Below are 12,991 nucleotides of genomic sequence, written 5' to 3'. Positions count from 1 at the left end.
GAAAAGCACTTCAACAATAGAGGCACTAAACAGGTGAGATGGTGGGCTCTTCTTCACCAGGTATATTCATTTGGAGGCTAGACAGTCATCTGAAACTTTAAGACTTGGATTCTTGTCCTGATCAAATAGCTCTTTACAAATCTTATAATTGAACAATTCATTATTAAATAGGCTTAACAAAGTAATTGGTAGAGGATCACCAGGCTGCGCCCAAGGAAGGAGTCAAGAAGATCATTAGTCTTGAGTCCCTTCATGCTCACAAGAGATCTAAGTGCAGCCCACCTTGAATTCCATTGATCCTTACCTACCACTAATTAGTCTTGAGTCCCTTCATGCTCACAAGAGATCTAAGTGCAGCCCACCTTGAATTCCATTGATCCTTACCTACCACTAATTTGTCTTGACTGTTAGTAGTTCAGATTCTTTAGAGCAGGTGTCCCCAACCTGTGGGAGTGGCCCAGTACAGGGCGATGGCCTATTGGTCACCGGGCCGCAGGAATGGCTGGCGAGTGCATGCACATTTGTGCGCACCCCCTCCATTCGTGACATACCACGACTTTTTTTACATTGCCGGAGCTGGGGTGGGTGCGGCCTCTGTATGATGCAACCAGCCCGCAAGCTGGCAGTTTGACAACCCTGCTCTAGAGAGTGTTAGCATGCAATAAACCTGTATTCATTTGAACTGCCTTGGCTCCTAATTTCCTGTGCTTGCCATAATTGCTCTTTTTTAAAATATTTTATTAATTTTCTAATTTTACATTTAAGAATTTAAAAAGCAATGTGGTGGCTGGGTTAATTGATAATTCAATAGCATACAAAAATATTTAATACAAATCTCAAGCTAGTACGTCAAATATTTCCTCTCTTTTCCCCTTAATATCTACTGTCTCATATTTGAACTAATACAATTCTTACTATATGAATTGAGTAAAAATAGCATTATTACATTTATCAAAAAATTTTTTAGCTTATACATATCCTAGTAGTTCCTTTTACATTCAATCTTTATAGACAATCAATGTCCTGTTATTAGTTTTTCCCAATTTTTAATTTCCCATCAATATTTAAATTTAACATTTGATATTTATAATTTCCAAGTTTTAGGTAACCAAAGTTTCCTTTATCTCAATTCATAATAAAGTCTAATATTCAAGATACACATATTTCCCACCATCTTGCATCATCTAGTTAATAATACAATATAACATCCTTATTTTCAACTAATTTCCAAATGTCTTAAATTTGATGACCAAAATTTCCCTTATTTCAACATCAAATATTTCCTCTCTTTTTTCTTTAATATCTACTGTCTCATATTTAAGCTAATACAGTTCTTATTATATCAACTAAAAACCTGCTTGTTACATTCATCAATAAATTTTTATCTTGTACATATCTTAATTACTTTGACATTCAATCTTTGTAGACAATCAATATCCTATTTATTTGTTTTCCCCAATTTTTAATTTCTCATCAATATTCAAATTTAATTTTTAACATTTATACTTCCAAGTTTTAAGTGACAAAACTTTTCTTTGTCTCAATTCATAACAAAATCTAGTAGTATTCAAGATACACATCTTGTCTATTTGAGTATATTCTATTTTAATTAGTAATATAAAGTCCTCTCTAGTAAATCAAAACCCCAATTTTCTTCAGCCTTATTCTGGCTTTCTTCCTTTCCCAGCTCGCCTTCCATGTCAGTGCTTTTAAGTCATCAGATATCTGTTGTTATATATATTATTTGAAATAAGAGAGACCATCCAGTTGCCATTTTTTTGGGAAGGGCTAGCGAATCATCTCTATTATTCCAAATCCCCATAGTTGTTCTGATATGTTTGTCTCCCCTTCAGTCTGTTCTTGCTCCTCAAATTTCTTCTGGTTTATATAGAAAGTCTTTTCCATTTTCAGTGTTGTCAGTCCCTTTTCTGGATTTTCCATTGACTGTATTTGTTGGTCAGTTGAGTCCTGTCATAGTATTTAGTTGTTCCACTTCTTCTGTTATCTTCTGCGTAGTTGATTCTTTACTTGTAGTCAAAATTTGGGTTCGTATATCTAGGTTGACATCTTGTTCTTCTCTGTAGCATCTTATTTCATCACAAGCTGAAAGAATGGTTTCATGTATTGCTTTCAACGTAAAAAGAATCTGTTCCTGTTCTTCAACTATATTCTCTTAATGGTGTGTTAAGTTGAGAATTTTAAAGTCAGAGAATAAAAATAGTTTTATAACTGAGTATAGGACATAGCTGAGCTTCTCACAGCTGATATTTGTCAAGTTTGAAAAAGTCTTCTCTGTAGTCTGGGCTTCAAGCCAAGTCTCCTTTAGACAATAACAAGTTGTAATATCAGACTTGGCCACAAAATGTCACCAATACCATTTAAAATTTTTTAAGTCCAAAATTTTTATAATCCTTTTTCCAATTTTATTTCTTTTTTATAACCAAAGTCTTCAGTAAAGATAAGAAATCATTTGGTCTCCAAATTTAGAGGCATATAAATACAGTTAGATTAAGGTTATTCTTTCAGTGTTTTAACTCCCCTGGATAGTCAGTCACTGCTATTCTTAGAGGATGGGATAGAAGTTCCCTTCCCTCTCACAGGGGGGAAGATACTTTGGGTAGCTTTTATAGGGAAAAAATACTTGAGATTGAAGAGAGGTTCAGATCTCACCCAGTCTCCTCCATACTGCTTTAGAAGTGCCTGGTGGTAAGTTTGACTTCAGCTTCTATAGCCTAATGACAAGCCATATTTCTATGGCTGGTCTTTCGTCTGCCGGTTTGGAGGGCTGCCCCAGATCGAGCGGAAGGGCTACTGCCCTCCTGTGATCAAGTGGGTGTTCCCTCTTTGCTTGTCACCCTTACAGGGCAACTCGACCCTTACCAGGGTCCCCAGCGGAGCGAAACCGAACGTGGAAGACGGAGCTAGCCTTCCAGTGTCTGTGGAGGCCATGATGGCAAATTGGAAGTCCATAATTGCTCTTAATAAGGCGAGGTATCTGCAGAATTCAGCAGTTATTTTTAATGGCAAAATAATGTGATGTCACAATGTAAACTCTGTATTATGTGTGTGATATACTGTATATCACAATCACACATATAAAAGGAGGGGAGTTTGCATCATGATGTGTCAGGTGCAAAAGACCAGGTCCACAAGTGAAGGCCCAATGTAATTAATTTATTGGTTTTAAAAAAAAGCTTATGCATAGGAATCTTCTCAACTAACGGTTAGCACCTGTTTGGAGTTAGATAAGGGTCAACTGAATTCATGGGGGATTGGGCTTACTCTGCTATCTGTTATGTAGGGATTCTAGGCTGATCCCTCTTTTAACTCCCCTGTCAGATTCTGCCACGTCTTCTCTTACGGTATATGATGCTTAAAATTCCACATTTTGGACTAAGAGGACCGCTAGTTTGAAAGAGGAGTCAAAGAGGCCATCTATGTCAAAATTGAATAGCCCTCTCTCAATAGAGGGGAAGGGATATGACATCATCTATCTCCAGTTTACAACACAGTCCTTTCAGCAGTTCCAAGCAGGTTCCACACGCCATTTGCACCACTTAGGTGACCTTGAGGACACAGATAAACTTCCAAGTGCCCTCAGCAACTCTCTAAAAGAATGCAAATGACCAGCTGTCTACAAGAAATATAAATCTTTCCATTCCCCACCATCCAGTCAGAGCTGAAGATGCTTTTTGAATGAGAAGCAAAACATCTTCAAAGAAAAACAAGAAAGTCCAGTTGCTTCTTGAAAAAGTAACTTTGGGACTATATGATGCTTATTTTTGCTATTTGCCCTCTTATCTGCCTCCCTGCAGGTGGGAAACCATGCAAGGAATTTTAAATCTTAAATCTTAAATGTAGTAGTATTTTCTTCTTTTCTGAATGATAAAAAAAGTTTATGGTGTAAAGTAGAAACTGAGCAGCTAAGACTTCTGGTTTGCTGACACAGCCGCCATGGACGTTTGGAAGGTGAGCTCCGTTTTCCACATCCAATTTTGCTTTGCTGGGGGACCCTGGAAAGGGGCAAAAGTTGCTCTGTAGGGGCGACCAGCAAGGAGGGGATCCTCACTTGATCGCAGGAGGGCGGTAGCCCTTCCGCTTGATCCAGGGCAGCCCTCCAAACCGGCAGATGAAAGACCAGCCATAGAAATATGGCTCGTAACTAGGCTGCAGACAGCCGAAGTCACATTTACCATTAGGCAACTCTAAAGCAGCGCGGATCAGACTGGGTGAGATCTACCTCTCTTAAATCCTAATTATCTTTATTACCTGCATAAGCTGCTCAAGGTACTTTCCTCCCTGTGGAGAGGGAAGGGAGATTCTATCCCTCCCTCTAAAAACAGGCGCACTTGACTATCCAGGGGAATTTAAAACGTTGCAAGAAGAACTTGATCCTAATTGGAATCTTATTTTTTTAAAAGTTTGTGGACTTTTTATTTTTACTGAAGATCTGGGTTTTTACTTACAAAAAAGAAGTAAAATTGAAAAGATTATAAAAACTTGGACTTAAGAGTAAACTCTAAATGGTATGGGTGACATCTTGTGGCTAAACCTGATATTATAACCTGTTATTGCTTAAGAGACTTGGCCAGTAGCCCAGATTATAGATATCACTTTTGCAACCTTGAGATATCAGCTGTGAGAAGCACAGCTGTATTTTATATTCAGTGAAAAAAAATTTTTTTTCCATTCTCTGATTGTAAAGCTTTTAACTTAATACACTCCAAAGAGAATATGGATGAAGATCAGGAACAGATTCTCTTTATGTTAAAAGCAATTTATGAAACTATTCTTACAGCTACTGATGAAATAAGAACAAGATGTCACCCCAGATATACAAACTCAAACTCAAATCAACTACATAGAATATAATAGAAAAAGTGGAACAATTAAATATTATGACAGAAGATTCAACTGATCAACAAACACAGTTAATGGAAAACCCAGAAAAGGAACTGACAACATGGAAAAGGGAAAATTTAAACCAGAAGAAACTGGAGGACCAAGAAGAAAAACAGACTGAAGAGAAGATAAACAGTTCAGGACAACTATGTCAAGATGGGAAAATAGAGAGATGATTTGTTAGTCCTCTGAAAAAAATGGCGACCGGATGGCTTTTTCTACATCAAACAATATACATAACAACACAGGGAGATTTATTTGATGACTCAAAAGCACGGACATGGAAGACAATTTGTCAAAGAAAGAAAGCTACAATAAGACTGAAGAAAATTGGGGCTTTGACTTATCAGTGAGAATTAAAATAGAATATACTCAAATAGATACGATGTGTACTTTGAATACTAGATATTGTTATGAGTTGAGATAAAGAAAACTTTGGTCACTTAAAACTTGGAAGTATAAATATTAACAGTTAAATTTGAACTTTGATTTACTTATAAAGGTTAAATGTAAAGGTAATTAAGATATATATAAGCTAAAATTATTGATGAATGTAATAAATATGTTTTTACTTAGTGGTAATAATAAAAACTATTAGCTTATATATGAGATAATGGATATTAAGAGAAAAAGAGAGGAAGTATTAAATGTTGAAATAAGAGAAATTTTGGTTACTAAATTTAAGATATTTGGAAATTACTAGAAAATAAGAATGTTATGTTGTATTATTAATTACTTGATGTAAGATGGTGAGAATTCAAATAGATAAGATGTGTATCCTGAACATTAGATATTGTGGTGAATTGTGATAAAGAGAATTGGGGTTATTTAAAATTTGGAAATTATAAATATTGGATGCTGAATTCGATTATTGATGGGAAACTAAAAATTGGGAAAAACTAATTAGGACATTGATTGTCTAAAAGGATTGAATGTTAAAGTAACAGAGATATGTATAGATTAAAAATTATTGATAAATGTAAGAAAATTATTTTTATTTAGTCGATGTAATAAGAATTATATCAGTTTAAATATGAGACAGTAAATACCAAGAGGAAAAGAGAGGAAATATTTAATGTAATAGTTTGAGATCTGTACTAAATATACTTGTATGTTATTGAATTATTGATCAACTCAGCCACCATGTTGCTTTTCAAATATTTAAATGTAAAATTAGAAAATCAATAAAAACAATTTTTAAAAAAGAAAGAAATTGAGCAGCTAAGACATAAGACAAGATTAATCAAATAAACTGTTCATTCCTGGAAACAGCACTAAGAGAAACACTATTTTCGAGGGAAGCAGTCCCCAGAACTATATTTAATTGATTTGAATGATTAATGAAGTAATTCTTACATAGAATTCCTCACCAGTAAATTATAGCCATAATTATAGAATATGTATCCCCTTAATTCTCAGTTGCACTGACATAAATGTTATGAATGAGCGGCTACAATATATATGTCCTATAGAGTCAAAGAAAAGTGATTCTCCTGGTGGTTTTAACTGTTGGTCCCCTGAATTGGGCAACTAGTGAGAGACAAATGACTTCTCCTAGAGCTCCAGATTGTATAAAATAAAACCTTAATCCTTGTGATATGTGAGCTGTCATGCCATACATTGACAGAAAACCATACCATGCCATGCAATATCATTCAGCGAAAATGTCTGAATATAGAATTGTTACCTGAAGTCATCCAAAGCTGAAGAAAGCAAAGTGATATATTATTCTATCTGTATTAATGTCTAAAAATTAATACATTCAAACCACAAATGCTGTTTTAGTAGTGCAATAATGGTAGCAACTAAAAGTAACATAAAGTGAGATAAGTTTTGAAAATAATTCAGAGATCCAACATTCAGTGTCTTTGACTTTCTTATGAATAAATAAAGCCTTGGGAGTGCGGTCCCAAAGGGCATTCATTCAATTATCCTGCAGAGGAGCTAGACCAGTGGTGGGATTCAGCCAATTTGCACCAGTTTGGCAGAACCGATATTTATTTTTTTCTTAAGTTTGGGGAATCGGCTCCAAAATGGCCAGACTAGCATGCATTCAGGTGCCTCCAATCCCATGCTTGCTGTAATCTGGCTTTGCAGCAAGCAAGGGGATTGGAGGCATGTGTATGCACTCTGGTCTGGTGTCTAAAAAAAGCCAGGGTTTTTTCCCCGCTCCTGGATTTTCGCTGCCAGACTGTTTAACTTCCTTTAAAATGTACTTGATGCAGAATGCAGATCTTTCCCATTCTGCATCAAATAAACTTTAAGGAAAGTTAAACAGTCTGGCAGCAAAAATCCTTCTCTGTAAGTGACACCGGGATTTTTTCCTCTGCTCCTGGATTTTTGCTGCCACAGTGTTAAACTTTCTTAAAGTTTACTTGATGCAGAATGGGAAGGATCCGCATTCTGCACAGTGGTGGGATTCAAATATGTGAACAACCAGTTCTCTGTGGATGCCACTTCTGGAAGTCTATTCTAGGCCTGGGCAACAAAAAATTAGCTACCAGTTCTGCTGAAGTGGTGCGAATTGGCTGAATCCCACCACTGATTCTGCATCAAGTAAACTTTAAAGAAAGTTAAACAGTCTGGCAATGAAAATCCAGGAGCGGGGGAAAAAAAAAATTTTTGAGACACCAGACTAGTGTGTGTTCACGTGCTTCCAACCTCATTGCTTGCTGCAAAGCCAGATTGCAGCAAACAAGGGATTGGAGGCCCATTCTGCATCAAGTAAACTTTAAAGAATGTTAAACAGTATGGCAGCCAGAAATCCAGCATGGGGGGGGGGGGGGACTGGTTTTTAAGATGCCAGACTAGTGTGCATTCATGTGCCTCCAATCCCTTGTTTGCTGCAAAGCCAGATTGGAGTCCTTAAGCTACTCCTTCCAGCCCATTTCGGAGCCGGTCCAAAAGCGAAGGGAATGGTTCCCACTCCATCTGATCACTGTGAGGCTTCATTTCCAAAGACCTGCACATGCTCCAGACAAAACTCTGGGACTGAAAAAGCAGCAATGGGAGCAAAGGGCTGTTCAAAGGAGGAGGAGGAAGGAGAAAGTGGAGAAATCACTACCGAATAGACGAGGCGCAATGGGTGTCAGTCGTGGTTGGCCTGGCTCCTTGGGCTCTTCGGCACGGTAAATGATTGCGGTGTGCATAGGGCAGCTCCCTCCTCCCCCATCTGCCTCATGGCAAGCAGCCCCCCCTCCCCCATGCAGAGAACCAGTTGTTAAATTATTTGAATCCCACCACTGAGCTAGACCTCTGAATTCTCACAGTGCCTTAGACCGAAGAGAATATCTGAACAGTAGGTGAGCTCTGATTTTCACATAGTAGCTTTATGAAAGAGCAAATAAAATCCATTATGTTATGTACAGATCCAGTTTAAAAAGTGCTGGGTATATGTACATAAACATAGACAGGGAATTAATGGAAACACTAATCTAACTAGTCCCACTTTCTTTAAAACTTCACTTCCCCCTCAAGCCACTTCATTGAAATTCTGGCCAAGGTCACACCTAGTTTTTTCACAAGAAAAGGCAGATGTATGCATGTATGTGCTGTGTATGCATATATATATATATATATATATATATATATATATATATATATATATATATATATATATATATATATATATATATATAGTATATTGTTTTCAAATGCATCCTTATAATAAAAGTATACCAATATAGCAACAATCATCTGAGGAATCTTAATTTTTTCTTTAATAAAATAAATCTCTTTATTTTGTTTCCCCTTCTACCATTTAGTATCTGATGAAAATAACTTACAGCAAATGGATGATTCTCTATATTCATTTTTACAACAGCATTTAAAAATTTTCCTCATCACCATGTAGATATAGGCAAAGATGACAAATGGAAATGGTATAGCTAAACGGCTACAGTACTCTTGAACCAAGAAGTAGCGTTGGAATTTCCATACTTGGTCATTATTCTCCTGAACCGATCCAACAGTATATCTAAAGGAAAGATTAACACATGAGATTAGTCCCATAATCTTTTCTTTAAAATGTTTTAATGTTCTAATTTTCACCCAGGCCCTTGGCAAAGGCAAATGAGACTCCTTGCTTCTTTCCATCTGGTCACTTGCTATCTTTTGTTGATATTATTTAATTTCTTTGTTTGATGTGAGCCACTCAAAGTTGTTGGGAGTTGGGCAGCATACAAGTTTAATAAATGATTATTATTGCTTTATTAACAAAAAGAAACAGAAACAAGAAAATACCATGTATTTCATATTCAATTCATATCAAAACCCCTTTTCCATATATTTTATTGTATTAGCATAGGTACATATTGTAGTTCACATTTAATTTGCATAGAAGTACTCCACTTACTAACAAATTTCCTACTACATCAAATGTGAGCGTTAATAATATTTCATCAGGCCTGCAATATTCCCTTGCATTTGTTTCAGCTATATTGTTCTTTCCAGGGAAATTTAAAAAGCTAAAAGTATGTTGTCCTGTTTATATTAACTTTCTAGGAGTTTTTAAAATGTAATTATATTATGTTTCTTCTTCTTTAACTTGATACTTCTGTGCAAAGTACAGGAATGAGACAAGTAAATACTGTATTTTAAAATGGGATGAGATTTATTTTGAAATTTGATGCTTTTGATACTATTCTACTAATTAAAAATAGTATTGCTATTTCTATTGATCTATTTATGTCCTAATATTAGTATGCAATAAAAAGATGAATGTAATAACGTGATTTGAAATTATGCTTTTCACATCAGCAAAAACATGAAGCTGATTAGAATGAACAAATGTAGCTTATTCACTTACAAAAAAACAAATAATTAAATTAAAGAGCAATGGAACTCAGTTTGAGGAAGACTTTAAAAGCCAGCAATGTTGTCTTTTGGAAGTGGGAAGCACTCCAACCTGAAACATACCCAAACATGGCTATTAATAAATTAACTAAGAGGATATTGGTGGACAGCATGTAGATGCACACTAATGGAATAGTAATCCACTCAGGGAAACGAGGGAGGTTATTGGAATCCACTTCTACACACAGAGGCTTGGATTCATTTCCAAGGATGGTACAGTGATCAAAATCGTATGTAGTTCCTATAATAAAGGGAAGAAATATAAAACAATATTAAATTATCAGAAGAACTGATATACTTTAATACAAAGTTATTGGTCTATTGGTAGTACATGATTTTAGTACAGAAAAACAGCAATAATAATTATTATATATTAAATTTGTATTACACCTAATCTTTCTGATTCCTGGAGACTTACAACAAAATACAATGCTATTCAAAATATACAGGAAAAAACCCAAATATAATAAAGCAGTCATTATAAGAAAAATGAAAAACTAATAAATAATTAAGAATTTAATCCAGAAAACAGGAGACAGTGAATTCTAGTCCTGCCTTGGGCATGGAAATTCAGAAATTGAGCCAGTCACTCTCTCTCAACTCAATTCACTTCACAGAGTTACTGTTATGGGGAAAATAGGAGGGAGAAATATTAGATATGTTCACTGCCTTGAGTTACTTATAAAGTAATAAAGGCAGGATAAAAATATAATAAATAAATTTCTCTATCCAATAGCATCCATAAGAGTGGTTAAATGAGTTAGCAGGCTATCATGATATAAACCCTGCCCCTTTTATACATGCATCATTATATCACACATAGACCACATTCAAAAGAAATGGAATTTGCAGCAAAGTGGTTTATTAGAATTAGAATTAATTATTGGTCAAGTGTGGTTGGACACACAAACAGTAGGTAATAAATCATGATCATAATCAACATAAAAATTCATTAATCATAAATCATAAGATACAACACTTAGTAATAGTCATAGGATACTAAATAAGCAAAAAACATAAACCATATTAGGATACTAAATAAAACAATATAAATTGTAAGATACAAGCAACAAAGTTATAGTCATAAGCAGATAATGAGATAGGTAATAGGAAAGATGAGGAGAATAATAATAATAATACAGTCTTACTAAGTAGTTTGACAGTGTTGTAGGAATTAGTTGTTTAATAGAGTAATGGCATGGAGGAAAAAACTGTCCTTCTGTCTAGTTGTTCTGGTGTGCAATGCCCTATAGTGTCATTTTGAGGGAAGAAGTTGAAACAGCTTATGTCCAGGATATGAGGGGTCTATACGGTATATATTTTCACAGCCTTCTTTCTTCCTCATGCAGTATACAAGTTCTCAATGGAAGACAGGCTAGTAGCATTTTTTTTCAGTTCTAACTATCTGTTGAAATCTGTGTCTAAACTGCAATCAAACAGATGTTTGATTGCAGTGCCAAACCAGAGAGTAATAGAGGTGCAAACAATAAACTCAATAACTCCTTTGTAGAACTGTATCAGCAGCTCTTTGGGCAGTCTGAGCTTTCTCAGTTGGTGCAAGAAGAACATTATTGTGCTTTTTTGATGACATATTTGATGTTAGGTGTCCATTTTAAATCTTGAGATATTATTAGAACTTGAAGGTCTCTTTTAGAATAGAATTAGAATAGAATAGAACTGGAAGGGACCTTGGAGGTCTTCTAGTCCAGCCCTCTACTTGAGAAGGAGAACCTATATCTTCTCAGACAGGTGGATATCCAGTCTCTTCTTAAAAATCTCCAGCTGTCAGAAAATTTCTCCTTAGTTGCTTCTCTCTTTGGTCAGTTTCCAACTGTTGTTTCTCGTCCTTCCATCTGATGCTTTGGTGAACAACCTGGCCCCCTCTGCCTTGTGGTAGCCCCTCAGATACTGGAACACTGCTATCATGTCTCCCTTATTTCTTCTTTTCCTTAGACTAGCCAGACCCAAATCCTGTAGCCGTTCTTCATATGTTTTAGTTTCCAGGCCCCTGATCATCTTAGTTCAGTGGTTCTCAACCTTTCTAATGCCGCGACCCCATAATACAGTTCCCCATGTTGTGGTGACCCCCAACCACTTATACATCACCGGGTGCCAGGGGCGTGGCCAAAGAAAAGGGGGAAAAAATGGCAGACAGCCTTGTTTGGCGACCCCCATGAAATGGTTGTTCGACCACAAATGGGGTCCCGACCCACAGGTTGAGAACCACTGTCTTAGTTGCTCTTCTTTGATTTTTCCAAACTCTCAACATCTTTTTTGTGGTATGGTGACCAAAATGGCTGCAGTATTCTAGGTGTGGTCTTACTAGGGTTTTATAAAGTGGTAATAGTACTTGATCTTGATTCTATATCTTTGTTTATACAACCCAGGATTTTGTTAGCTTTTTTGGTTGCTACTGCACACTGCTGGCTCATAGTCAAGTGATCATCCGCTAGGACTCCAAGGTCCCTCTCACAGTTACTGTTTTTGAGCCAGATCTCGCCTAATCTATATTTGTGCCTTTGGTTTTTCCTGCCTAAATATAAGACTTTGCTTTTCTCCACATTGAAACTCATTTTGTTGGATAGGGCCCATTGTTCAAGTTGGTCAAGATCTTTTTGGATCCTGTGTTTGTCTTCTGGGGTGTTGGCTATTCCTGCTAGTTTGGTTTCATCTGCAAATTTGATGAATTCCCCTTCTATTCTCTCATCTAAGTCATTGAAGATATTGAAGAGTATTGGGCCTAAGAGGGAACCTTGTGGTACCCCACTACTTACTTCTCTACATGTGGATGTAGTGCCTTGAGGACTTCTTGTTGAGTACGGTTTGTTAGCCAGTTACAGATCTATCTGGTAGAGATGTTGTCTATTCCACCTTTTCTTAGTTTACCAAGGAGTAGGTTGTGGTCTTCCTTGTCAAATGCCTTACTGAAGTTCAAGTTTACTATGTCCACTGAGTTTTACTGGTCTACTAGTTTAGTCACTTTATCGAAAAATGAGATGAGATTGGTTTGGCATGATCTAGCCCGTGCTGGCTATTAGTTGTTTGCAGATCTGTTTTTTGATAATCTTTTCACATTTTCCCAGGTATTTATGTTAAGCTGATTGGTCTGTAGTTTCCTGGGTCCATTTTTTTCTCTTTCTTGAAGATGGGGGCCACATCAGCCCTTTTCCAATCCTCTGGTACTTTCCCGATGCTCCATGATTTATGGAGGATGTGATGCAATGGTTCTGAGATA

The 12,991-nt window shown here is 36.3% G+C and overlaps 1 protein-coding gene across 10 annotated transcripts in view; it reads right to left on the bottom strand.

The window, feature by feature from the left end:
- The window catches only part of TRPM8 (transient receptor potential cation channel subfamily M member 8), a 380,488-nt gene that overhangs the window by 43,773 nt on the left and 323,724 nt on the right, over window positions 1–12,991 (bottom strand). For 9 of the 10 annotated variants that reach the window (XM_039349049.1, XM_039349050.1, XM_039349047.1 and 6 more), the window contains 2 exons: window positions 9,820–9,997; window positions 8,688–8,878 (listed from right to left, as the gene is read on the bottom strand). In XM_039349049.1, the coding sequence (XP_039204983.1) occupies window positions 8,688–8,878; window positions 9,820–9,997 (369 nt within the window). Of the gene's footprint in view, window positions 1–8,687; window positions 8,879–9,819; window positions 9,998–12,991 lie in introns of those variants that run through there. The other variant, XR_005557389.1, reaches the window with a different exon arrangement.

Source organism: Crotalus tigris, unplaced genomic scaffold (assembly GCF_016545835.1).
Source record: "Crotalus tigris isolate CLP2741 ecotype Arizona unplaced genomic scaffold, ASM1654583v1 scf7180000018223.614484, whole genome shotgun sequence".
Taxonomy (NCBI): Eukaryota; Metazoa; Chordata; class Lepidosauria; order Squamata; family Viperidae; genus Crotalus; species Crotalus tigris.
The sequence above is the reverse complement of the archived record's forward strand: the minus strand, read 5'-3'. Positions and strand labels throughout refer to the sequence as shown.